The 27,426-nt window shown below is 50.3% G+C and overlaps 1 protein-coding gene across 1 annotated transcript in view; it reads right to left on the bottom strand.

The window, feature by feature from the left end:
* Positions 1 to 2,338: 2,338 nt before the first annotated feature.
* LOC119092191 (plexin-B-like) overlaps positions 2,339 to 27,426 on the bottom strand; it is a 33,033-nt gene continuing 7,945 nt past the window's right edge. The window contains exon 8 of the mRNA XM_037215168.1: positions 2,339 to 2,444. Within this exon, the coding sequence (XP_037071063.1) occupies positions 2,339 to 2,444 (106 nt within the window). The remainder of the gene's footprint in view (positions 2,445 to 27,426) is intronic.

Here is a 27,426-nt window from a genome sequence, read left to right as displayed (position 1 = left end):
CTGCGACCCAATCACCTTGTTTCATCATGGTCTCTTGGCAAGTTGCTCATCGCCCGTCGAAGACACGATCTACATAAGCGCGTTATAGGACGCGATCCGAGGTGCTAGCGACACAATGTCAGAGGGCCGATCACCCCAGCAGCTGAGCGACGCGGGCAGGTGGCGGTCTGTCACATCTGAATCAGTCAGAGAGTGAAGATAATGTCCATTATGACTGGTCAGTTAGACTGCGACACATAACAGTCCATCACTCACTTAACGAAGTCAGCACTCTGAATTGAATCTCTTGGTGCTGGAATATGACATGCATCACATTTGAGCATTTTTTGAAACATGGGGATATTTTCAGGGCCAATGTATTTCCCGGCATGACTGCCTGTCGTTGATTGGGTTCCAAGGCTTTTCTTCTAGAACAGTACAGCTGCCCGCTGTATAAGATTTAGGCCTCTGCGGCCAGGTCCTTGAAACATATTGTTATTGAACGTAAACTCATCTGAAGGTTCCATGTTTTGGTCGATACATGTTTTTGATCATCCTTCATTTGACCTCTCCCCAAAAATGATTTAATTCCAGCCGAAAAGGGTATTTACGAGAATTACTGATAGACTTTCATTCCGTTTTTTTTTTCAAAGACAAGGAGAGCACCACGTGTTTTTAACTTGGGAGCCATATTTTGACAAATATTTGTTGTTTTCGAAAATATTGTTATTGTTTCTGCAGCCTTGATTGGAGCCATGGGAAACACTTTTTGTTAAAACGCGCGGAAAGTTGCAGCATCCTTCGGTTCATGGTTCTTTCACGCCTGTCACAGATTTGTTTCGCGGCAACCGCGAAGTTATGGCTTCATTGCGGACACTAGAATGGGAGGTGAATTCCGAATGCAATGATGACGTGGCTATCGCGGCACTTTGGAAAATAGAAACACTACGGACCAAAGGAAACGGATATCGTTCAATATTTTCCATCGCGTTCATTTCATGTTGGGAAGGTGCTTTGAAATAGCATTGTTCTGCTTCTTCCAGCACGAAATTTTTAATAGACTCTGCCACTTCAACCTCCGTAAGCGAATTTGTGCGATTCTGTTCCGCGTTAAAAGTTCTGCAACAAAGAGCTGAAGTTAATCAGCGATTAAATGCTGGTGCCTTCGAGCGTGCCGCCTGCTCAGGTTATTTTACGCCCTAGAGGAGATGAAGCGAGGAAAGTCCCACTCTGGTATCATTCCGTGCGTTGTTTCGGCTCCAAACATCATTGCTAAGCTGCATAGCACAGGCTAGGTTCCCGATTTTGTCATCAGTACCTGACATATGACGTGGAGTTTTACCAACCATTTTATGGTTGGAAGATGCTTTACGTTGACTCCACGAGGATCGTACATTCCTCCTCCTCCCGGCGGCGCAAGGACAGCTCAATCTCAGAAAAAGGAATTGGACTCAGACATGTTCGGCAATTGTATCTTTGTGTTCCAAAACTGGGAAAAAAATGCAAATGATAATGGGAGACGACCAGTGAACACTAGGTACTTCGGTAAAAAGCTGCTGATGATACTACAAGGTTAGCTTGCTCTCTTGAAATTAAAGAAGTTCCGTAAGCTATTGTGCAAAGCAACACCGCTTATGCCCATATCGCTTCCTTGACAGCAGCAGCGGAGGTGTGGCCGCAGGACAGCTGTCCTGCTGCGTCAGCCGTTTGGTCCGCTGCTGCGGCCGGCCCGCTGGCCTGGCCTCCGCACGCCGGCTCGAGCCGAGCTCGGCCGCGCGCCGCCGCCGACCTCATCTGTCCGGCCCGTCCTCATGCGTGAAGCGCCCTCGGCTTATCTCGATCGAGCGGCCCGCTGAGCAGGCCTTCTTCGGGGAGGCTGCTCGCGGTGTCGCCGGGGGCTGGGCGCCGAGCCGTCACCGCCCACGGCAGCTGACGGCACCAGCACCGGCCCAGCACGGCCCGGGCGGTCAGAGGCCTCCAACTGGCACCAGCACCCGCCCGGCCAGTCAGAGGCCCGCAGCAGGGACCAGCACCGCACCAGCCCAGCCCGGTCAGTCAGAAGCCCGCAGCTGGGACCAGCACCGGCCCGTCTAGTCAGAGGCCTGCAGCTGGGACCAGCAGCGGCCCGGCCAGTCAGAGGCCCGCAGCAGGGACCAGCACCGCACCAGCCCAGCCTGGTCAGTCAGAAGCCCGCAGCTGGAACCAGCACCGGCCCGGCCCGGCCAGTCAGAGGCCCGCAGCTGTGACCAGCACTGCATCAGCCCGGCCCGACCATTCGGATGCCCGCAGCCGGGACCAGCACCGCACCAGCCCGGCCCGGCCAATCAGAGGCCCGCAGCTGGGACCAGCACCGGCCCGTCTAGTCAGAGGCCTGCAGCTGGGACCAGCACCGGCCCGGCCGGTCAGAGGCCCGCAGCAGGGACCAGCACCGCACCAGCCCAGCCCGGTCAGTCAGAAGCCCGCAGCTGGAACCAGCACCGGCCCGGCCAGTCAGAGGCCCGCAGCTGTGACCAGCACTGCATCAGCCCGGCCCGACCATTCGGAAGTCCGCAGCTGGAACCAGCAGCGCACCAGCCCAGCCCGGCCAATCAGAGGCCCGCAGCTGGGACCAGCACCGGCCCGGCCAGTCAGATGCCCGCGGCTGGGCTGCAGGAATCCTTTTTTGTTTGACAGATCGGATCACTCTATTCATCTTAACATTCTAACATTCACATATCTAACTGAAAAAAAACACTATGCCAACTCAATTTGTTCAGTGCATTAGCGAGGAACATAATTCACATAAATAAGACAGTCTTATAAATCTCATTCCTCAGATGAAAATGAGGAGAATAGAGATACGCTTGGATTGATATTTCGGCAACAGGCCTTTATCGAAACAATAGCAGAAGCGAATTTAATTTGATTGTGATTGAATCTGATTGAATTCAGTTCTGCGATCGAGGCACAAGGCTCGTGCGATCAAGGCATGATTCTGTGATCTGACTGCATTCAATTTTGATTCACAACAGTAACACCATTACACCAATCCACAGAAGTGGATTCACTTCTGCTATTGTTTCGATAAAGGCATGTTGCCGAAATATCAACTCAACCATATTTCCATTCTCCTGGTTTTTAGCCGAGGAATGAGACTAATACTACTGTCTTAACTATGCTAACTTCGTAAGATAACACCAGTAGCACCATTACATAACGGCTATCGTCATCGTCCACATCACCCAATTTAACAATGACAGTTGTCAGTTTTATGATTCGAGTCCATTCTCTCCTTCCTGTTTCCCTCAGGCTTTCACTGAACATATATCCTGTCGATATGGTGCCCTTCTGTAGTCTTGTCTAGCTTTCTTTCATAAAGAGCACGCGTACACATGAAAAACGCCACAAGCTTACATGAACCGGAATGTCCCACAATTGAAGATATTGGAGCAAGCATCAGATATGATGAAATACGCTAACTTAAAACAATTGACATTATTTTAACCGAAAAGGACTGCTCTAGACAAGACAAGACAAGTTGTCTATTTAGTTGCTTGATTTCGCCATCGTACCTCGCACAACATTGATTGTGAGCCAGTTGACGCCCGTTATAGCTGGAAATTGTGCCAATGAACTCCAGATAGGAACGACTTGACAATTTTAGCTGTATTGGCCTTGGCCTCCGCATAGCCAATAGAACGACAGAATTTGAGTGGTCAACAAAACGTTATTATGGCGTCATGGATGCCTGGGTGACCTTGAAATAGTCTCCCCGAAAAAGTTTGCACATGTTCGCGGGAGCGTAGCTCAGAAACTAGAATGGTTTAGGTCTTCAGAAGAGAGGGTTTGTAAACTGCACCGAATTATACTCAAAATTGCCATTTCAGGTCAAAACACCATACAGATGTAGACCGCTCCCTTTCATTTTCATAGATGCAGTCTACTACAACGCACTCATCATTTTTTTCCGGCGCGCTCTACAGTACCATGAACTCCTTACCTCTACCTTGCATTACATGAACATACGTGTGCCCTCTTTCGAATAACATTAAATGCATCCAAAGCTATGGAACAGTCAGATAACTCTCACGCTTATTTTGTTTCCAAATGAACAACTCGGTCAACAACAAAAACAGGTTGAAATCGCCTTCACCGCCGGCATGATTCCAAAAAAGAAGGAAGACAGTCGTAAATACCAATAGCCGATATTCCCACTACCTCCCTTGCAAGCACTAGACACCTAATGCCAAAATGTCTGAACTGCTCAACAATTAACCGTCGAATATAATGCTGATTTTACTTCGTCCTTGCAAAAGGTGCACCTGTCGTTACCACGGTACGGTATTTTTTTGGTTTATGAATTGGAACAATTATGTGCCACATGCAGAATTGAAACCACCTAAGTTCAATGCTTTTTTGCGTTCGCAATTAAATGGCTGGTCAGCTCGTTTCATTGAAGAACGTCGCAAATCTCCGAGTGTTCCATTTCGCTTCGCATTAGCAGTATGCAACAAGTTTAGGGACCAACAGATCTTTATATGTCCATTTCGTAGCATTTTTTCACACATCCCAGCTGTGATACTGCCGTCGAGGAAGCTGGTACTTTTAAAGGTCGTTGCAATGATGGCCATGCTTTGGTCATATTGCTGATCATGGTGTTGCGCGTCATAACATCTAGGTTACCCAACTCTTGCTTTAGTTCCTTAACTGTGAACCAGCCTTTGGCGGAAAAGTTGGACAGGTGTTTGGCAAATGTAACTTGTTTCTCTCCATTAACCGCAATTGTCCACGTGGCATGCGTGATTCAAGGTCTAAGAAACAGTTTAAGAAATGACTGCGATAATCGTTCGTTCTCTGCGTTTCCGTTTCGTTGAAGTTGAACCGAAGCCGTTCGGGCCTGATCCCAGAAGTCAGTGAGATTCCTAATCCGAATCTGCCAGCCTCCAATGACGCATCTCAAAATGTTTAATCTGCTATCAATATGAAACTCCTTGTTAGAAATTACTTTCAACTAACGTGTAGGGTCAAAAATATTTTAAACCAGGTCACTTCGAGCGCGCTAGGAACTGATTCAACACCCAAAGCTCCAATACCGCCTTCTAAGGCTGCTTCTTTGGAAACGTTTGATTTTTGGCACCCCTTCCCTAATTTAACTAAGAGCTGTTCCAGCCTCAGCATGCATGATTTTGCTGGGGTCTCCAGTACAGAGAACAAATATATGAGCCTAGATAACAAGAGTGTCTTCACAAAAAGTAGTAGGCCAGAACAGTGTCAAATTTTTGGATTTCATGTGGACATGACTTTTTTAATGCGATCTTTTTTATCTATGTAGCCAAATTCAGTCGTGTTATTAGTACAAACAGGGATTTTTGTTCACAGGAGATCAAGCGCATCTACTATCTCATGCAATTTTAAGTTTAAATCTTGACATACGTTGGCTTGCTGGTTATTAGCGGCACCAATCCACGCGCAGACAGTTTTTGCAAAGCTTAATTTGAGCCCAGTTTCTACGCAAAGCTTTATCAATAGTCACCGTATTTCTTATTGAGTCCTCCGACCCGTCTAAGATCACTGACAGTCCATCCGCATGAGCTGATTGCTTATTTTCAGCCTCAGGAACCTTAAAGCCTCGAATAGCGTTGCTTGTCCGATTTTTTTGTTGCAACATTCGCTCAATGCATAATACAGAAAGCACACAACCACATGGGCACCATTGTCTTATTCCACGTTCTATGTGAAGCTCAGGAGACAAATTATTATCAACATGTATTCGCGCACTGTGCACTTGAGTGGGGTAAAAGACGGACATCCACCGTCGGAAGCTAGGTCCGAAACCCGACGCTCTGAGCAGCTCATTTACATAATCCCAGCTTATGCAGTCGTACGCTTGAAAGAAATCGCATTGAACTAGCAGCTCTTTCATTTTGCTGCGCTCTACGTACCCCATTATGTTCAGAATAGGCCTGATTTTCTCGCAAATGTAGCGGCCTTTTAGGAAACTAGTTGAATCTGAGTTTAATCAAGAAATCTGCAACGTCTTTGGGGCCGCAAAGCCATTGTTTTTACAAGAATTCTATAGGGTGCAGGCAAAAGACAATGGGTCTCAAGTTTTAAACGTGCTTCTAATCATGTTACTTTTTGGGATCAATGCTGCTATGCTTCTGGTAAATAACAGTTGAAATCTCTTGCTCATAAATTTTGTTCAGCATTCCCAAAAACAAGTGGCTAAAAAGATCCCAGACGACTTTGAAGAATGCCGCTGCCCAACCACAATGGGCGGGCGGGTGACGTGTTCGGTTTTAAGGGAGCGAGCGCTGCTGTTAATTCGGCAGCTGCAATTTGCAGCTCGCACTATTCGCGTTGTGCATCAGTGATTTTCTCCACCGTTTCCCAGAATTTGTAAGCCTCAGAAAAGTCTCGTGGTATCCGTTTGTAAAGCTTAGTATTGATGACAATGTACGCGTTCTGAATCTGATCAGCCTTGTCAGAAAGCACGCCTGTGACCGTGGAGTGGCTTAATAACATGGACGGAGTGGCCCATAATCTCGCTTTTCGTTTTTTTCCAAGAAAAGAACAGCAGTCTAGAGGGGTCCCCTGAAAAACTTAGTTGTCTTGCGCATGGAACCTGAATAAGCCACGCATCAATACGGGTAAACTCCTTTAAGACCCCTTTAGCGCTTTCGTTTCTACGTTTGCAGCAGTCACGCACCTATGTCTGGTTTGGGCAATCTGAATCTTGAGGCGCGTCCATCGTTACATTAAAGCCACCGGTCAAACTTGTGCTGTCGATCTGCATTTCACTTAACCAGCTCTTAATCCGCATCATTCAGTCAATGCGATCTTTGTTAGGGCAATTAATATTGCCTCACAGAATTGCTTTGCCTGCAGCGGCAATTTTTAAGAAAACAAGACCACCTCCTTCATTGGTTCAAATTTCCGTCACTTCTCAATCCCGGGCCGGTATGAAAAAGATACGTACTCCTCCGCTGTCACTTATACCGTTACTGAAAAATCAGTCGCCGACCCATTCCGGTACAAGTGTATGCTGAAATCAATCATTGAAGTGGGATTCCGGCAAAAAGGCCACATCACAATAATGAGCCTTAAATAACGTGAACAGCATGAACTTTTTTGAAGATCGTCCCTCGTTGCTGGCAAGACCGTTACTGCTCAGGACATTTAGCACCAAACTACTTGCTGATAACGGCAACGCTTAAGCGCCCCATGCACACGTTATTTACAATGATCGGCAGCTTTGATAATTCGTCCGCACTGTCCGAGCATCAATCATGGACCTTGCCACACTCCATCCTGTACATGCACCTGCACACTCCAGTCTGCTCTACACATGATCCGTGTGTTGTCAGATGGTAATCCGTTTGTTGACGTAGTCGACCTACCTTCGTCCCAGCTCAGTCTGTTATCGGCGTGAAGTGGATAAAAAATGCATCGCACAGTTTCTGGAAAGATCAAGTAAAATTTTCTGATATGGAAATGTGCGTGACTTAAGTTTTTTGGATGGTGTGTATTGACAAGGTGCCACAGGTGTTCGATTCATTAAGCAGCTATTCTGTTCGTGACTCATTTTACTACCCTATCGGGCAGCTAAGTGGTCGTCACAAGAAGGCTAATTCCTAGAACAGATGTAAAACAGTCAGCTGCCGAATTCCCACGACACTTCGTTCCTACCGTTTCGCACCTATTTGGAAAGCATCGTATCCAAGTAAAATACTCCCGACGTTGAATTAAAACAGTGGCTTCGCGACGGCGATCTCCTGAATGGCGGTACACGACGAATTGCCGACCTCCTCCGTCTCGTTTAAGGAAATGTCCAGAGCACAGTGGATTATGCACCAACTCTTTACTGTCCGCTTTCATTTAAGCACAGTTGCGTTGAGAAAGACCGTTTGTTGACGACAAACTCGATATCGATCCACCCCAGGAGACAGCCAGTTTTATGCACGGCGCTTCCAGCGCTAAGTCACGTTAAAATTGAAATCGATGCCAGCTAAAAGATGACAATTCCTCCTACTCAGTTATATTCTCCTATCAACGACTGATCCATTGCAGTTTTCGATCATCTGTTCCTCGGCATATTTTCTTCCCTCCCAGCCCAACCGTCCAGCTCTCTTCACAAATCCACCCCACTTTCCAGCAGACCCGTCCCCCCCAGTTCCCAGCCGGACGGTCACTGGCTAGCCGTCGTCGCTTGCCGTCCACCCCCACTCTCTCCAGCTGGAGTGTCCACACCCGAACGGCCGACGTCCCCGCCGTCCACCCCCACTCCCTCCAGCTGGAGCGTCCACAGCCGGCAAGCCACCGTCCCCCTTCGCACGTGACGCGCGTACATCCCGCCATCGCCGGAGACCAGATTTCTGATCAGCCATCTGTCGCCCGGGCCTCTCGGGCGTGACTCTCACGCAGCGGCCAGGCGATGCTGGCTGTAGGGAGCTCGTCCAGGCGAAGTTGGCTGAAGGGGAGTGGTGGTTTAAGCATCAGCCTTCGGTGCCCATAATTTAAAATCGAATAGTCAGGTCCAATGCAGAACGATGCGAAGCAGGCATCACCAGGCTCCCGACAGCGACGGAATGACCCAATCAGGTTAACTAAATGCGCTCCACTCCTATTTTCAGGATATGGCTCCTTGCAGCTTGTCACTTGTTGATCACTTATTTTCGTCAGGGATCAGGGGCTAATCTCTGCATCTGGTGAGGTTAATGGTATCTTGCTGTGAACGAACAGGGACGAATTCAAGAGTTTACAGATCGTCTGAATTTATAACCTTTGGCAAATAATCCAAACTCATGGAACATTCAGTAGTTGATGAAATGTGTACACGAAAATGCCTGTCCCTGTCGAACCAAGATGACTGACGACATTTTAGCTGCGCCTACTTAAATTACGCTTTTCGCTCCACATGGCCAGTTGCCGTTGATTGACAATAAATACGCTGTAAATTCAGTTGTACTTAGTTTCCGGGCCTTGTCGCCTACCAAAACCAGAAGATAAACGCTTTCCTGGCTTATGCATATTGCATTAGGAGGTTATAAAGCACCAAAGTATCTCATGTCGTAGAAATCGGTTGATCGACCCGTGACTCTGCTCAAGATTCCATCCTTCTAGTCATCCTGCGCGCATACCAACAGATGATCCCTCAAGTGTTGGTAAAATTTCCATTCCAGGAAGAGCGTAGCAAATGCGCTTTGCTTTGCTGGATTTTTTTTACTACACTTCCTCCAATCTAGATTAAAAGGTCTGAGTCGCACGCATTGCACTGGCAAGTTATGACAAAACGAAGTGAAACAGGTGACGACTTCCGGGCGCCGGCCCGCTTCCCGTCAGCGTCGTTCGACCGAACGGGACCCCGCAGTGAGCGGCATTCTGCAGCAAGCGGAACACCGCAGCGAGCGGGACACCGCGGCGAGTGGGACCCCGCAGAGAGCGGGACCCCGCAGAGAGCGGAACATCAGCAGAAAGCGGGACCCCGCAGAGAACGGGACCCCACAGTGATACGGCACGGCACGGGACATCGGGACCCCGCAGCGAGCGAGATACGGCACCAAGCGGGACACGGCTGCGAGCGGGACACGGCAGCGAGCGGGACCCCGCAGCGAGAGAGACCCCGCGGCGAGCAGGACTCCGCAACAAGCGGGACATCGTAGCGAACGGGACCCCGTGGCGAGCGGGACACGGCAGCGAGCGGGACCCCGCAGCGAGTGGACAGACGCACCGGCCGCACACCAGCACGCCTGTTTGCTTAGCCCGCCAGCTGGCCGTGTCTCCGACAGCGCCAAAAACAACCCCGAAACGGACACCGCGGGGAGATTAGTGAAGCGAATGCTGAAAGAGCGTGTCAGTCGAACGCTTAACGGCGCGTGGGAGAGCACGACGGGAGCGACTTCCGCCTGCAGCACGTGGCGCGCTGGGCGCAACGTGTGGGGTGTGGAAAGGGCGGGCAGCTGGACCGAGGCGTGCCGGCTGGCCAGTCCTGGGCACGCAGACAAGATGATGTTGCTGAAGCTTTAGCTTGGGCCAGAGCAATCTGATTGCAGATCTGCGTTGTGTCGGTTTCATTTTACTTAAGACGGTCGAATGATGTACGTTTTGAAAATTGTTTCAAAGCCGAGTCTGGTTCGCCATAAGTCTTACATTCTCCTTATTCGTTTGTTAAAATCGCTTCATTGATGAGATAGCCTAAACTCACAAATGTTCTGTAGACAAGATATTTCTGTTCTTCCAACCGCCAGATGCTTCTTGGGGCTAGTAATGTCCTCGTTTGAATAAACACGACGCTGATGTGAGCAAGGCGCTTACTAATTTGCGTTCCTGATTCCCCAAAAGGGGTTTCTCGCGTAACTCGAGAGGCTTTGTCACATTCTCTGTGGACAAAAGTCCGCGTCCCTCAGAAATGTTTGTTCTAGGCCCCCATTAACATGCTAATGCAAGACTTTCACTGACAACAATGTGCATTAGCGCGAAGAACGTAAGGAAACTTCGCAGAATGATGTAAAGTAGTGATGTCTCTCACGCGACGGCCCTGCCAAGCGTCCCGCTACTGCATTACACGCCAGCCCCGCGCGGAAACTAAGGTCACGCATCCGCCAGCACAGCACTACGACACACATTTCACGGTTGACAGACGGCTGACAGACGGCTGACAGACGGTTGACAGTCACAGGTCACGGAGCGGGATCGTGCAGCGCTGATGGCCGGCTGGCTGCAGGCTCGCGGTCCTGGGGGACATCCACCACCTCACTGCAGCCCCCTCCGCTATAATCAGACAGCGGCCGGCAGGGTAGCAATTACTGACGCGTCCGAGGCGCCTGCGCGAGCCTTCCGTGTGTTTGGTTGATTGATAGCAGTGGGTAGATGTGTCTAAAAAACCCAGCCACACCGCATTATTACATTCGGCCAGGTGCCCGCTAGCGGTGATTAATTGCCAGAGGAAATGGAAGCTCATGGCCACTCAAGGTTTTTTCCATCTGAAGGTTATTTACCACGCCACAATTAGCCTGTGACATGCACAATGACAATTACCGCAGGCCCTGTCGCAGGATAGGTGATTAGCTGGGTACTTATTTCCAGCACACGAGCTGAAACACAGTAAGTGAATTAAGTTGTATATATCAAAGCGCTTGATTGAGGGCCCCGGCCGCGCGGGCAGATGCTGTGGGCTAATGAGTGCCACCTGGCTGCTGGCTGTGGCTGCGCCTGTCTCTGATGAGCGCGATAAGAACTCACTCGACAGAGGCCCGGCATGGATGGAATATGACGCGACCAGAAGTGCAGGGCTAATGGCAGCTTGGGTGCTAACAAGGCAAAAAAGTGAGAACTGCCCTTAAAATTGTTAACGTTCCCGACAAATTATGTCATGACAGTGTTCAGGATGCGTTGTGTCCGCAGCAAGTGCGGTGAGAGAGGGGCGAACAAGTCCCCAGCTTTGTGGAAAGTGACGTTTGCATCTGTATGGGAATCGCATGGAAAGAAGACTCCAGTAGAAACTAGGCCTACCAAAAAATGCTTTGGATTTTTTTTGGGGTGATGAGGGGAAAATGGGGTTTTCAGCTGCAACGAATCCCCAAAAACAAATGTGGACACTTCCTCACTGCGTCTTTGGCCTAACGCCAGGGCCTAAAACGTTGTCATAATGAAAACACCTCCAGGTTTGCTCGCCTCTCATCACTCATATGCTAAGGAGGCTCAGTCTTTAGCTCTGCAGACCAATGGAAGCTCCAGCAGCCTGCCGCCGCTTCTGATGGCTGCTCGTCTAACGAGCCTTGTTGGGGCGCCGGCGGTCGCCTAAACGTCGGGCCTCACTGCACGACCCCAGCCCTCCGGAATTGATTCACGCCGCTTTGTCTCACTAATTACCGCGTGATTTATCAAACCGCGCAAAAAGGAGCGGCGGAGGTGAGCCACCCGGGCCGGGGAGCGTCAGCAGTGACTCCAGACGTCGTCAATTTGGCGGAGAGATCATCAATTCGGGCGAGATGTCAGCGGCGCGGTATGGCGGCGCGCGGCGCGGCGGTGAGGCGCGGGCAGGCCCAGACCCAACGGTTAGTGTCGAAGATGGGCGGCAGCAAATCGGGTACGCGCAAGTGGAAGCAGGCATACCAAACCAATAGTTCGCGTTATGGTGTGACTGGTACAAGGAAGCCGGGAGGGACCACGTTTATGATAGTCTTCACAATGTTTTCGAAGTACGTGGCATCAGCTGTTTGGAATTCATTTACATTTTTGGAATCATGTGGTACGCATGTCATAAGTATATCAGTGTGAGGTTGCTGGATTATACAAGCAGTTCTTGACCACCATCAAAGACTAGTTATAGTTAAGTTTGCGCATGAGCATAAACATTAACAGTTACTAATAGGTGTTCAAGCAGTTTGTGAACGCATCTTTGTACCATACAGTTTGAAAGAAATAGCTCGCCCGATTCGGAAATGAGCAAATAAATCGCCCCATCACGAAATTACCCTTCATATCATACTACGCTAAGCAACACTTGTCGTATCATAATTGATCTGTATCTGCGCATTGCACTTTTGGTATCATGAACAGTTCCGTCATGAAAACAAGGCGTCAGCTTTTAAAGCCCCATGTTCTCGTACGATGTGAAAAGAAGCATTGACGATAGGCATGTTAAGATCATTGCGGAGGTAGTATGTCACAAGAGCGCACCCGGGGTTTCACTACAGGCCTGCCAAGGTTTGCCTCAACACTGGCGCCAACACCTATCCTGCAGCCGTACCCAGAACAGTGCGTGGGTCCGGGCTGGAGCTCAGGGGTGGCAGACGCCAGGTGGCGGACGCCAACCCGGTGGCCGGTAGATGAGTGTGCTCCTACGCAGTAATAACAGGACGGAGCATGTGCTCATACACTCACTCATGTAAAATTCATAGCAATATCATAATGCTTCTGCTTTATGTGTTATTATGTACCAAGCAGATGCGTCTACTTAGTCTGATTGAGTTAAGATCGCTAGGCGTAACCAAGCTAGGCGTAACGACTCGCTCGACATAAATTTATAACGCTCCTAGCAAATATGTAGGCGAATGAAGACGCGAATGAGACGGTCACATATTGGCGTGCTTTGACCAGAACGGCGTACTTAAGTTTATTGCCGGCCTTCCTGCAGCCCCCCCCATGAAGAGTCATGGTTGGGGTCACCGGGACGAGTCGCCTGACCCGCTCGTAACTCCCAGCTGCTGCATGAATGAGTGCATCAACCTAATAACGCTCTTAACGGTCTTTTTAGGGCGCAAGATTAATCTCGGGCACCCGGCTAGCACCACAAAGGCCATTCAGTTGACAAATAATCTCGACGGTGCATTCTGGGGCATTAAGTTCGCAGGCCCGCCTAGTCCGCCAAGCGGAAGGCCCATCGTATGTCGTGGGCACGATTCAGGGCACCACGTCTACAGGAAGCTTTTAAAATGCCTAGCTGAAAAGGGAAGGGAGTTCGGAAGTGACATTAGAAGATCATGACACGGCCTATGCTTGCACGCGTCCAAAGCATGCAGTTTGTGATTTGCATTGCTTTTAATAGATTTCGCTCATGCTGGTTTCTGATCCCCTAAATATTTCACCAAAGCCTCAAGAATCGCTCCAAAATTGTTACAAAACGGCATAAGCCTGCATGCCCTGGGGGTGTACCGGTAACCGCCCAACCCCTTCCCAATATTTTCTGCGGGATTTTCCTCAAGCGGACAAGTTATTTGTATATGTGTATTTGTCCTCGGTGTAGTCAGCGACAACTTAGTCACTCCCCGAAGTTAAACATTCAGAAAAGAGACATAGATAAAACAAACGGACCATCTAATGACAGGCAAATCGGGACACATGGCTGTACTCCAGCACACTAAATTCAGAAAAACACAAGTGTCACAGCTTTACCGATGCAGCTTTACCGATCACAGGGCCTGGCCAGGAAGAGAAACGGTCCTACCAGACGCGCGTCTCACGCGCTCAGACGCATGACATGCATACATGACATGTGTGTCGATGACGGATGCCTGACAGGTGTCACAGTCAGGCTGTCAGTGGATGCTTCTGATGTGAGATTTGATCTGGAGAATGTATCACAAGGGAAAAAGTTGTGACAGTCAGGACTTAAGGCGTAAGAACAGTGCAACGTGGGCTCACGAGAAACATGGCTGGATGTAGCGACGTGGCAAAAAGTTGACAGAACGACAGACAGGACCGATCATATCGTCAGACAAAAATGGGGTAACGATAGACAGCCCAGGACGTAACGCCAGAGACCACCGATCGTTAACGACAAACAGCACTGGGCACAGAGGCAAGCAGCATTGGACGTTACAATACATAGGACGGCACAGAACGACCAACTGGTCAACTCATAGCGATAAACAGGATTGGTCGCAACGACAAACGGACTGGACGTAACGACAGGAGAGAGTGGTGGCGACGAAAGACAGAACTGAATGCAGGGACATATAGAACTGGTAATAAAAGACGAGACCAGTAACGACACAACCCGTTTTAACAGCAGACAGGACTGGATCCTACCATGGGAAGGGATGAGCGTCACCACGGACAGGGCTGATCGAACAACAGACAGGACTGGTCGTGATAATAAACAGGACTGAACGTAACGATCATCATGCACTGGACGTAGCAGGAGACGGGAGTGGAAATAACGACAGTCAGTACGCCGGATTGACCACTACTATTTGTCACATTAGTTCGGCAAGACAATAACACAGCCTGTCCCAGCAGGCCAAGTAACAACATGTGCTGCCAAAATACTGAACGAATACAGACAACAAAGCCTGTGGCCGTAGCTTAGCGTAATCCGCCTGCTGCGGACGTGGAAAGGCCCCAGACCGGGCCAGCCTTTCGCCATTGACTTCCGACGCGCGCAGCGGCCGCACGCCGCTCTGTTGATTGACGGGGCCAGTCAGGTCACGTTGGCGCAGTCATGCGTGAGACTTTTTGCAGCGGCCATGACCGGGCCGCTCGTGATCACAGAGCAGGCATTCACTGGGCTCGAGCCGGAGCGCCCCGACAAAAACCGGCCGCCGGCTCGGGGCGAACGCTCCAGCAATGGGCACCGGCGGGCTCGGCGCAGGTGCGCCGCAGGAAAGCATTTCAGCCTTCGTCTGAAGATGGGGGATCTGAAGCTGCAGGTCTTGCCCCGATGCCACGCAGGGATGTCTTCCGTTATAGCGCAGCCGAAGATTTTGCCAGATATCATTGGGTGGGTTATCGTGTTGGATCGGTAGTTTAAGTTACTATTTTATTAATTCGATTGCCCGCGTGTTGTGTCATGTAAGCAGACTCTCCTGACCTCGATATTTTCTTGGAATTGCCAGTGAGACAGTTCGAATGGACCGTATTACGGGAGCAAAAACGAAACGGTCATAGAAAAAAGCTAAGCTTTCCGCTGGCGCGCCAAATTCTAGCTGCTCGAGAGAAAACTTTAAAGCCACAGTAACAAATGGAAGTCGCAGAAAGTTGGCAATGGCGCGGGCAGCAGCGCTAAATTGGCACAGCCAGGGCGTCCACACAATCGAGTTTTGATGGCAACGAGCCCGGCCTAAGCGGCTCAGCCAACTGGCCTCATAACGAAACTTTGGGGCCGCCGTCGTTTTTTTTATCGAACCCTCATTACCGCAGCGAACTGGGGTTCTCGGCCGGCTCCGCAATCGGCACTGGGCTCGGGTTTTCGCTCCCCACATTGCAGCTGAGTCCGGCCAGCCGCCGGATAACGCCACGCTTTGCGGGCTCTTTGCGCTGTCATTTAAACATTTTCGAAGTGTTTGCCTTAACATGGACCCCATGGGAGGCAGGCGCACATCATTTGTACAGGCACTGGGCCGCAGTGGTCATGCAACAGCAGTGTCGCGGTCAGGCAAAGCCCGCTGCACAAATGGCAGTACTTCAGTTGTTCCGTGGTGGCAGGACCGCGGTCTGGAATTGTGATGTTTGCGCTTGCGAAATAAAACAACGAAAAGCCTCTTTGGCGGGCTAGCTTGTAGCTAGTAGCGCAGTAAAAGGGCTTTTGACAGTTTCGAGTCGTGTGAGCGGGTTGAGCGTGTCCTGTTGTTGCCCAGTACGCCGTCCGACTTATAGCATAGTGATACATGCATACGTTGTATGAATACTGCGGTGATGATGATCGAGTTCCAGCAAATTCATCACTGGATGAATTTGAAACTTATTCATCTGATGGAGCATTGCAAGTTCCGGAAAATTCGTAACCGGTCGCGCACCTTTGATTTCATGACTTGCTGATGTTTTAAGGAAGCAATGGCGTTGGTCATTTTCACCTATATCACTTTTTTGCTGCGCCAAGCGTTCTTCTCCCGCTAGGACCGAGACAGACCGAGCCAATAGTTTCCCTCTAGATCGCACATGCTGAAAGGCATATGACTCGCAGTCTTCCCTTGGTTTAATAATCTTGGCTGAACTCTCAGCCATGGGTAGGTGACGGCGTCCAGACGGATGTCGAAACGACCGCGAGCCGCCTAAGTAGGTAGAGGGCACTTAAAGTGGATGGGGCACGGCGGCTCTATAACCTTTTGATTACTTTATTACACCGTCAGCCATTAGCACGGCGATCTCTCACGGAGATCGTAACCGGGAAAACAAAGGAGACAAAAGCCCTCCAAAAGTGAAAATAACGGCACCGCACTAACAACACGCCTCGTTTTAGCCTGTACGACATTGCGAAAACGCTACACAATGTCGGCTACACTTTGTACTGGACTTGCCTCAAGCGTCGCTTACGCAGCCGTTTCTGCCGTACGGTATCGGTCGGTCGTCACCCCCGCCGTCGCCTGTCGGCACGCCCGCTCGTCTCGCCCGTCGGCACGCCCGCCCCTCCCGCTGGCCCCCGTTGAGCTGGGGCGCTTGATGCGGCGCGCGGAGCTTCTGTAGCTGGCGCAGTCGAGCCGCAGATGGCACGCTACCGATGCGCTCCACGGGCTTGGAGGTAACCCTGCAGCCGGACCACGGCACCGGCCGACTTCCAGCGCGTGGTGACGTTACACTTCAGTGGTAGTCTGGCGCGGCGGCGAATCATAGCAGCCCCAGGACAGGGTCATTACCGCCGCCTGCTGCCCTGCCGAACAAACAATGCATGGTAATACGAGCAATTTGTGCCCTCCCAGTACTGGGAGATAGGATCGCGCAGCCGCTCATAAAGCTGTCGCGACGGAGAGGGCAAACACGCTGAATGGCGGCAAACGGGTCTGGGCCGGGGTAGATAACCATCGCTGGGGACTGGAAAGGCGGGAAGCTGTCTCTCGGCACCCTGCGTTCAGGTCTGGCGCCATTTCTCTGTGAAGCTTTGAACAAAATCTGACACAGCTGTGATCGAAGCACGACGCGATATGAGGTGACGCGAAACAAAGTGCAACCGCGTGACGTGACGCGCCGGTGTTGCGGGTAAAGGTGCTGCTGTGTAGTGTGTGACACGAGTGTAAGCACTCAGTCACGTGGTGCCGTTGTTTCCACTCTGAACCAAGCGCAGTGGCTGACGGGTTCGGCGGCGGCATGCGGGTAAAGTAGCGTCCACAATCAGCTCGTCGATCATACGTTTGCATTGTTTCAGATGAGATTCGTAGGGCGTCCTATGCAAACACATTGAGCTTATGTTGCCTCATTTTTCACGGCAGCATAGATTCCTGACAGGGTTCCTCGAAGGGAATGCTTCACAGTTGAAGATATTAAAGCAAGCATCAGATATGATGAAACAAGCTCAGTTATAGCTTTCGATATACTTGCAAGAAGAAAGGACTGCACTAGCCACCACAATTTCTTTGTTTGATAGATACGCTCCTCGACACGTCATTGTTTGATGACGTCCTCGTACCTTGCACAACATTGGTTAATAGGCAATTGACAGCTGTTCTATCTGGAAATCGCGCTCACGAACGCCAAATTTTGAATGACTTGACTATTTGTCTTGGCCTTGAGCGCCGCATGCATTATAAAATGGCAGGAGCTGAATGACGTTATCATGACGCAATGAATGCCAAGGTGACATTGAAATACTCTCCCGAAATACTTCCAATTTTTGCGGGCGTGTAACTCAGAAACTAGACTGGGCTTAGGTCTTAAAAATGGGAGGACTGTGCACTGCACACAAAGGTCTTCAATGCAGCTTTTTAGTTCAAAATGTCATATAAATGCGCAACACTGCGAACAAATGCGAACATGCCAACATCCAGCGGCATCATTTAACTGCTAAAGGGACACTGATACAAATTTCGGTGCAGGCTAAACCTTTACGAGGGGTGATCTCGTCCTCCTTTCGCGCACGATAACGCCAAATTGACTTGTTTGTGCTCATTACTGCCATTCGTCTCCATTACATCCGCTAGATGCTAAAAACATGCCAACATAAAAGCTACGCAGCGCTAGGTGCTGTTGGTGCTATGTAGTGTTCTATGAGATGCAGTCTTTTTCTTTTTCCATGAGATGCAGTCTTTCTTTTTCGTTTCAAGCATTGTTGCAAAATGTTCCTGTGCTGGCCTTGATAGTTGGCTCTTCAAATTATATGAGTATGGAGCTCAGAGGATATGGAAAGCCGGTCCAAGTCTCACTTAGACGCAGTCCGTCCAATAAGGAAGAGCCCAGTTCATCGGAGCCGAACCGAGAGCAGCAAGGGTTTGAAGACAACAAAACAGAGAGAAAGAGAAAACGAAGAAATGTCTGTTGCAACAAATGACACGCTCGAATCGTGGCTTGAAACACCTCTCCAGCAACCTTACCAATGTCGTGGCAGGTTCACAGGTTATAGGCGGCATGGCTGATGTGCAGAAATAAACAGGCGAAATAATGCAATATTATCTACCGTTATCTAGCCTTCACCGTTAGACGAAATTGCAAAGCATCTCGACGTTGGGAAACTGTTTCCAATATAGCTTGGCTTGTGTGCACCGACTTGAAAAAGCTGGGCTTTAAATCCTTAAATGTGACCAATGATGAACCTGTGTTCCACATTTTTCCTAAGCTTCGGCTGAATCTTCTCATGATTGCGAGCTGATCAGTAATGTCGAATCTTCATGTTGTATATAATTGCTTCAGGTCAGATTTGGTTACCACAGTTCTGAGCCTTCGTGATGATTTAGCTGTGAATCGGGGACACGCGAAACCCAAGCCTGGCCCCCATATTGCGTAATTTGCACCGCTGGCTGTGTTACGTGGTTGCCACAACAGCCTGGAAGGGCTGTTGCCACAGCAACCTCAGTGCATCACAAGCAGCAATATGGGCAGTTATGGCAACTAACCCGCTAGCTGCCCTAGATATGGTCCCACCTCCCACTCTTTGACCAGCAACTGTAGACTGCATGATATGGGGAAGAAGGAAAACGGGCTTGTTTCTAAAAGTGACAGGGAGAAAACGCGAAGAGCATTGCTGGCATCTGCGTAGTTTGGTTGAGATACTCGCACCTGAAAAAACACTATTGATTTGTTAAGTAGCTGCACCATCAAAGTTAACTGTGGAATAAACTGATCAGCTCTAGCGAAAATTGTTACCATGTCGAGAACTGCAGAACTGTACAGAAAAACTACCCCGAGACGCGAACGAGTTCTATAATGAGAACTATCCCAAGAACCACTTGCATCGAGTAAGACTCTGGTACAAAGTCTTGAAGACCTGTGTATGCTGTGTGCTGTTCACAGCTGCTGTTGTGTGTGTGCTGTGCTGCTCACAATCCTGCCCTTCTTAAGACTTAAGCCCCTCTAGTTTCTGAGTCACACCATCCTAGAAAATGGGGAAGGTATATGGGGAAAGTAACCCAAAGCCATCTTGGCATTCATTACGTCGTAATAACGTCATTGAAATACTTTTATTCCATAACCATGTGGCTATCAAGGCGAAAAAATCGGGTCGCTCATATCTGGCGTTCGTGGGCGCGATGTTCAGATATAACGGCAGTCAATTGGCTCTCAACCAATGTTGTGCGAAGGTACCATGACATAATCAAACCGTGACACATTGAGGAGCATGTTTACTAAACAGAGAATTGTCCTGTCCAAATCAGTCTTTTCTATTAAAAAATATACCAATAGTTATAAGTCAGCTTTTTCATCATATCTAATGCTTGCTTCCACATCTATAGATGTGAAACATTCCCTCTAACGGACGCACGGCCATTCCTGCGGAAGTAATAGCGATTCGCGGTTTAGTGGTCGCTGAGAACTGCGGTATTTTTCAATGGTCGGTCACTACAATTGAGACTGTCATAGTATCTTACATTTCCTCATAAAGCAGTGTCACAACGCAGGATTCTTAAGGAACTGAACGCTTCGTGCAGTAGCTGCAGACTCGTCTTCTCCATAGATGGCGCTAGTGTGTGCAGCATGAGGAAGCGAAACACAAGGAAAGTGAACCGCATGGGACTTGACGTGAGAGGTTTAGTTATTTAGATGCTGTCGCGTTCACAACACATCCTACCTAGCAGACACAACCAAAACATTTCCGAGCGCATAGCTGGTATTGACTGGGCTACACAGTGAGTTCTGACTGAGGGCGTGAGTGCTGAGAACGGAGTGAGTTTTGACTGGGAGCGCGGGTGCTGAGAACGCCCCGCTCTCAGTTCTGACTGAGAGCGCGGATGTTGAGAGCGGCCGGCGTCCCACCCCGCTGCTCAGCGTGTGCTGTTCACCCTGGCTTGACAGGACGACCTAATTTCACTGAACGCACCCGAGGGTGTGACATAGTCCTGAGACACCTGAAATTTCCTATGTGGCGTCAGATGATGCTCGCTGACGCCTCGCTGAACTATGCGACGCCTCCAAAGGCACGATTTGGAGTTATCAGTATCAAACAGAAAATGTTTGCAGCAACAAAACGTGTAACTTTTTTGCATTTAGCCTTTGTCACCCCACCAAAGATGTTGAGCAAAGAAGGTCATGACATGTATGACGCATATAAGGCTCCCTCGCCCCTTCAACGGTGACGAACGTCGTCAGCAGTTATAGGTGGGATACTAGGAGCTATTACTAGTTTGCACTGTTATGATTTGGAATCTTCCCAGCAACCACCTTTGAGTCTGTGTGCCATCATTGCATCATACCGCGTTTCCTTCAGCCGTAAAGACATTGTACGAAAACGGCCTCGGAATGGCCTCATGAGAAGCATGTCAGTTCCCACCACGTCCATCGTCAAGACTTGACGTCCGGAGAGGGGTGCAGCTGATGGCCTGGAAGCGGGCGATCGGGTGTTCCCGGCATGGCGGACAGGGGAGCAAAGATCTTATCGGTTATTTGAACTCCCAAACCGTTGAAATAATGGGATCGTCACTGCCCTTTGATAGATGGTTAGGGAAGGGGGGGGGGCGGTGGGCCTCCCACACACACTTGTAACACACCAGGTCTAAACGTCCTTCTTGGCTGCAGCAATGTTGACGCAGCGAGTTCCACTGTTTGAGAACACCTGGTCGACGTGCTCGAGCCGGTGGCCACAGGCTTAACAGCTCTGCTCCGTCCCAGCCAGCCAGCCATCCTTCAGAATCTGACTCGACAGCTCCATTTCAGTCGGGAGCCGGCGACCGCGCACCGTACCCTGGCCTGCGGCCGACCCCTGCGAAGATCTGCCTCAGCTCACTCCGGCTTCCCACCCGCGAGGCCGACCAGCCGACGCTCTTCGGCGCCTGACTCCGACAGGGGCCGGCGCGGACGGCGGCGGCTTTGTCAGAGATTGGAGATCCATCACCGCCGAGTCGGCGGCGGCGGCTGGGCGGCGGTGCCAGTTCCAATTAGTCGACGCACGACGGCCCCGACAGGCCGTGCCACTCCGACCGACGGTTTTTAGCGACGTCGGCCGCCGCGCGCCGCCGAAAACCAGACGACGGGATCGGCGCCGTCCGCTGGCGCGTGTCACGAGCTGGGTGGGCCACAACGGAGGGGGAGGGGCAGGCAGATCTGGCGGCCTGTGAGGCGGCGACGAGTGACGGAGTTCGGAGGATCGCGCGCGTCGCAGTTGACGATGACTCGCGGCGAAGATTGGGAGTGTCCTGTGTTTTCCTGTTACGTCATTTGTTTTCAGATAAATTGCATATTTATCATATCACATATATCATTTCATATGCGTATTCTGGGTGCAGTCATTGTCATTGTGATGTCAACATCGCGTTTCAGCTTTTCTGCGGAACAAAACCTGCTAATCTAAAGCCATTTTACTAAAAATCCATGAGCAGAATTTACAGCTAGAATTTGCTATTTTGGATCAAGTATTTTCCAACTCACTTATATGACACGTGCATCACTGTAGTATCCTTCAGAGCTGAAGGCCCTATGAAGTCCGTAACAAATGCAGGTCTTCATCGCATGAATGAAAATCACGACCGCACAGCCAAAGGTATTCATGACTCGTTTATGAAACGGCTATTAGACATAACCATGCAAACATCTGAACGGGCGAGTGGTCGCGCCCTCATGCTTGGCAAAATCTCCTCAGCGTCGAAGGCAGCATGTATCGCATGTAGCTCACGTCAACGTTTAACAGGCGGCCCCGTTTGCGGCATGACCTCATCAGTCAGCGCACTCCGACCTCATCAATCAGCACGGATTCACGGCTCTCGCTCAAACGTAAACAGCGCCCAGAACGAGTCCGCCCCGAGCCAGTGGTGCGTGGCCGTGCAAACAAACACTGCCCGCAAAAACGGCCGCCTGCGAAGCGGCTTAGTCGTGTTCCCCCTTGTTGCGCGATTTCTTCACGCGGGTCAGCCACCCGACGGAGTAGACAGCAGGAAAGGGGACGGAAAGGGGCCTGGCAGGGCTGCGGATCCCGTCGGCTGCGGCAGCCGCGCCGGCATGTTTAATTCAGGTTGCGAATCAAACCGGAATTAATTGCCGACGTCGGAGGAATTAACGGTCAGCAGGAACAATAAATAATCGGGGAAGATGGATGGACCTGTGGTTCCCGCACCGACCTGCGTTTTATGGTGGCTGGGGAGCTGGGGGGGGGGGGGGGGGGGGGAGGGAGGGGGTGACGGCCACGGGTCGGGCTCGATCGCTCCCTAGGACTGGAGCTGATGCATGGACGGAGCTGCTGCTGACGGGACTTGTGAGACCATGTAGGTTGCGTGTCCACGAGTCTAACCACTCCGGGAAGCCGATGTGACAGAAGAGTGACCGGATATTTGCATCTCTTTGAGGGTGCCTTGGTCCGCCCAGAGATTATCTTGGTCTTTGAACGTCTCTTCAGCTGAGGCGTCCACCTTAGCATGCATTTTGGATTTCACTGCGTACGTCAGTCGTGGTGGGTGGTGTACAAAGGTGAGTGGGGTTCCACGGATAGAGATGAAGAAACCTGCTAAAGAAGGAAAGACAAGAGACGAGGGAAGCGGAGGATTTCTGCTCAAGGAGCCAACAGCCGCCGGTTGTCAGGCCCGTCTGAAGGATTGCATGAGGAACAAGCATGTAGGAAGGTGACAAAAACACAATAAGGTGCTTGCGCTTGCGCTTGCCATTAATTTTATTACGTAACCGTTTCTTTTGTACGAATTCGCTCCGTAAACATGCACTCTGTTGTTGGATGTTGTTGTCGCAGGCGTGAATGCGTGATGCTTTATATGAATATGCATTCAATTTGCCAGGATGCCGCTTAAAATTAAGTCACCTGTTTTCGTGGACATCTGGAATTCATGTGTTGATGAATTTTATCAAGGTTTACCTGTGACAGGTGAAACATGGCGACCGACCTGGTTATAACGTTGTGGTGGCAAGGTTTGCGTGATGGAAGTGGAAGTCTAACTAGATGAACATGTATATCTACATACATATGTGTATTGGGTCGAGCATCTCAGGTGTATATAGATCTGCCGACACCCCCTCAAAATACCACTGTCATAGATCTGAATAAATGCGCTCAACAACCAAAGTGTCGTAGACGACCAATTTCGAGGTGATGCGGTTCTTACATTTACAGCCTTTTCCACATCTGTTCAAACGTCAGCTCAGATGTGGAAGACAGCTGGGCCATTTCTCGCTCTACTGGCGTTAGCTAACCGATATCTTTCGTGCTTACCTAGGTCTGAGAGGGTCACACAAAAGTGCGTTTTCTTCCAACAATTAGTGCGAGACTCCACCTCTAGCAGTGCTACCAGGCTCATTGTGTGCTTTGTCCAAGGTAACCCCGGCTCAGGCCTGACTGATTCACTCTAGTACAAGGGGTGAGCGGTACGATGCAACGACATTTGTGTTGATGTAGTCTTCAAACTCAGCGGCCCTGAGCTCAATCAGCAATCCCCTTTCCCGATAAATATGTACGGATCATTGCTCCAGGTTTGCAGTCGGCCGTACCATCGGACTGTTTTCTAGGTCAGTCTGTCGGCCAATGAGGGCGAGGAGTGATGCTGGAGTGGCCTGTAGCCGATGACAGCACGGTCCTAGGTCAGTCTGGCGGCCAAGGGGCGAGGAGGGATGCTGGGGTAGCCTGTGACCGATGCTACTATGTTCCGAGGGGTGGGCTAGCTGGCGGTAAAGCCTGCCAATCCAATCATTTTATGAGCGTCTGGATTTGACCACAATCTGCGGAAGGGTGTATGCGCGGCTCAGAAAAGAGGATGGCCTTATGTGTGAGATGTGTAAGGAGCTTAGGAGCTTAGGCTCTCCTTAGTATGGGAGTCATCTTTCCCATATATACCCGCCCCAAGCTGCATGGCCACTCACGCTTAGTCAGATGCTGGAACTGTCCCAGCAACGAACTAACAGTACCAAAAATAGCACAAGGCCCGTTTGGTTAACCTCCACGCCCTCACCCATGCGTCATGCGTCGTTCTGCGCTAACTCAAAACGTTCGTCTGTCGAGTTAACCCACGTAGAACAAACACGTGAACAGGAGCCAGACCTGCATCCCGTCCACTTAGCCCGCAAGACGTGCACTGTAAACGGACACGACGAATGGCCGCCTCACGTTTGATCGGTCGCAGAAAACGGATGACTAACTGGCGGAGGATGCGCCAACCGATGACACCCGGACGTGTGACGTCAGACGCGACACCGCCGCTGCAGTGACGGATCGGCGCACGCGGAAGCGACATCCAGCAGGTCCTTTTCACCATGTGCACCGCCAGGTTTTCTGAACAGAATGCGTAGCGTTTTGAAGAGACGTGCTGGTGCGCCGGCCCAAAAGAGTTGTATGCTTTCCGATCGGAAAATCTGAAGGTCGGGCTGTCCCTTTCAAAAATCGCCGGCGACGCAGATTTCAACAGCAGCTTTGGAGTTTTTCATTGCAGTTCTTCCCATGCATCGCCATAGGTCCATTAACCAAAGTTGGAAACTGATGGAGGGTCCGGGCATCCCCCTCAACCTTACCGTCACATCTCTGATCCTACCCAGGGACCATAAGGGGCGATTGGGTGCAGTTACAGCGCTGGTAGCGCGCGCATGAGAAAAATATCGATGTTGACCACAGGAAGCAAACCAATGATGCTTAAATTGCCAACGCGTGTGCTTTCTCATATTGCCATTGACCACATTCGCATGTGACAGGCATGCAAGGGCTAGGCGTCTGAATATCGAACGGGTCACATTACACCTGCATATGCTCCATAGGTATGCTCCAATAAAAAGACTCCCTTGCCCGGCACAGATGAAGATGAAGACATGAGTCTGACTTGGCACCCCTGGGTTAGGTATGGTGCCCTATTTTATATGAATTTTGATCATATATGCCTAGGTACAAAAGGCTATCGCTCTATCAAACGGAATCTCCCAAAACTTGTAGGGGAGGGGGGCAAAAGCATGCTTTTGCTGCCTGCCTGCCTGCCAGCAGAGGCAACTGACCTTCTGCGCCTTCCACCAATGCTGCGCCGCCCCTGAGTTGCAGTCACTTTGAATCCGGTGAAGGGTTATTTTCCTATGGAAAACTTGAATTGTGCATTGGAGAAGCAAATTAGAACGTCATAATGGTTTACGAATGACACCGAACGGACGAAAAAACAACAGGTGAATTGACTACTTGTTTACAAATCTCCGGCCGTTAAGTACGTTGATAAAAGGTCTGATTAATGGAATGGTTTTAAGGCTGTCAATTTAGGTCAGAGCAGGCTTTTTATGTGAGCCAGGAATTCCACTCTCCTAAAAACACGACAAGAATCAGCTTTTATCCACCCACTGATCCGGTTTCCTCATCTTGGAAGGCCCGACCCGAGAAGTCGCCTCGAGTTCCGCCACAGGCTGGCGGCCGACCAGGCAACACGGCAGATTACGCCGCGCCGTCCCGGTGTCGCCGCCCAGTGACGGCCCGTCATCCCGGCGTCATCCGACGTCATCGGTCATCCGGCGTCATCGGGCCGCGCGGAGGGCGACAATGGCCCAATTACGGACGGCGGGCGGCACCGCGCGCCCCCGAACAAACGCCTTTAATTAGAAGGGATGCACGCTGGCTATGCCAGGCATGCTCACAATGGTCGCCGACCGGTGTCGGCTGCGTATTTTTGCCGCCAGAAGCTGGGAAGGCGGGGCGGCATGGGCGTCTTCACCTCCCAGAGAATGGGAACGAGGGGAGGACCTGAAGAGTGAGCGGCCTGGCTGCTGAAACGACGCGGAGGAATACAGGCATTGTCAAGGAAAAGCAGAGAGAGAGAGAGAGAGAGAGAGAGAGGGAGAGAGAGAGGAGGAGAGAAAAAGAGAGGAATTTATTACCGATGAACTTACATATCTTTTTTACGAAATCATGCAATACATTGCTCAAAATTGTGAAAAATAAATTCAAAATTGCTATGATTCACGACTCAGCAGTACGATGGCATGACGTCATCAAACATATCACTAACCATGCTGTGCTGAGTCGGAACTCTGATGGTGCGATTCCCCAGTGAGTTGTAAGGCGAGTCGGTCAGCGGGCTGGCAGATGATCACGCCTTTTGACCTGACAACCAGTGCATGCGACATTTTGTAATACGAACACTCACTTCTCCATTCAGTAGTTATTATGGTTCGTGTTTCTATTACCTATCGATATTTCTATATTTGTTACCTAACTATATATTATTTGATGTACATTACCTAAATATATACTATATATTATTATTATTGCAAGACGCAGCCATATTATCGCTTTCACTGCGGGAGGAAGTGATGAACATTAGCAAACGGCTCCAGCTCATCTGTCGGCCATTTGAGCTGGGTGCTATGCCGATAACACGGATATATGTGGTGTCATTATTGGCGCGATTCTGGTACTTGCCGTCATCTCGTTGACAGACGGGGCCTCGTAAAAGCCGGTATCGATCCGCTCACTCGCGACGCCCCGCTATGAAGTCAGTTCGCCCTGCCGGCAACACTCAATTTGCGACGAAGTCCCGCCAAGACATAAAAGGTCGCACCCACAGCTTGAAATATCGTACCTTTTCTCTCTATTTCTTTACATTATTTTCTCTCCCTCTCTCCCTCACCCTCTCTCTCTCTCTCTCTCCCTTCCTCACTCCAACGCCCTCCCTCTCTCTCTCCCTCTCCCTCACTCCAGCGCTCTCTCTCTCC

Source organism: Pollicipes pollicipes, unplaced genomic scaffold (genome assembly GCF_011947565.3).
Source record: "Pollicipes pollicipes isolate AB1234 unplaced genomic scaffold, Ppol_2.1 Scaffold_3447;HRSCAF=4054_pilon_pilon_pilon, whole genome shotgun sequence".
Lineage (NCBI taxonomy): Eukaryota > Metazoa > Arthropoda > Thecostraca > Pollicipedomorpha > Pollicipedidae > Pollicipes > Pollicipes pollicipes.
This window is presented reverse-complemented; position numbering and strand designations above follow the sequence as displayed.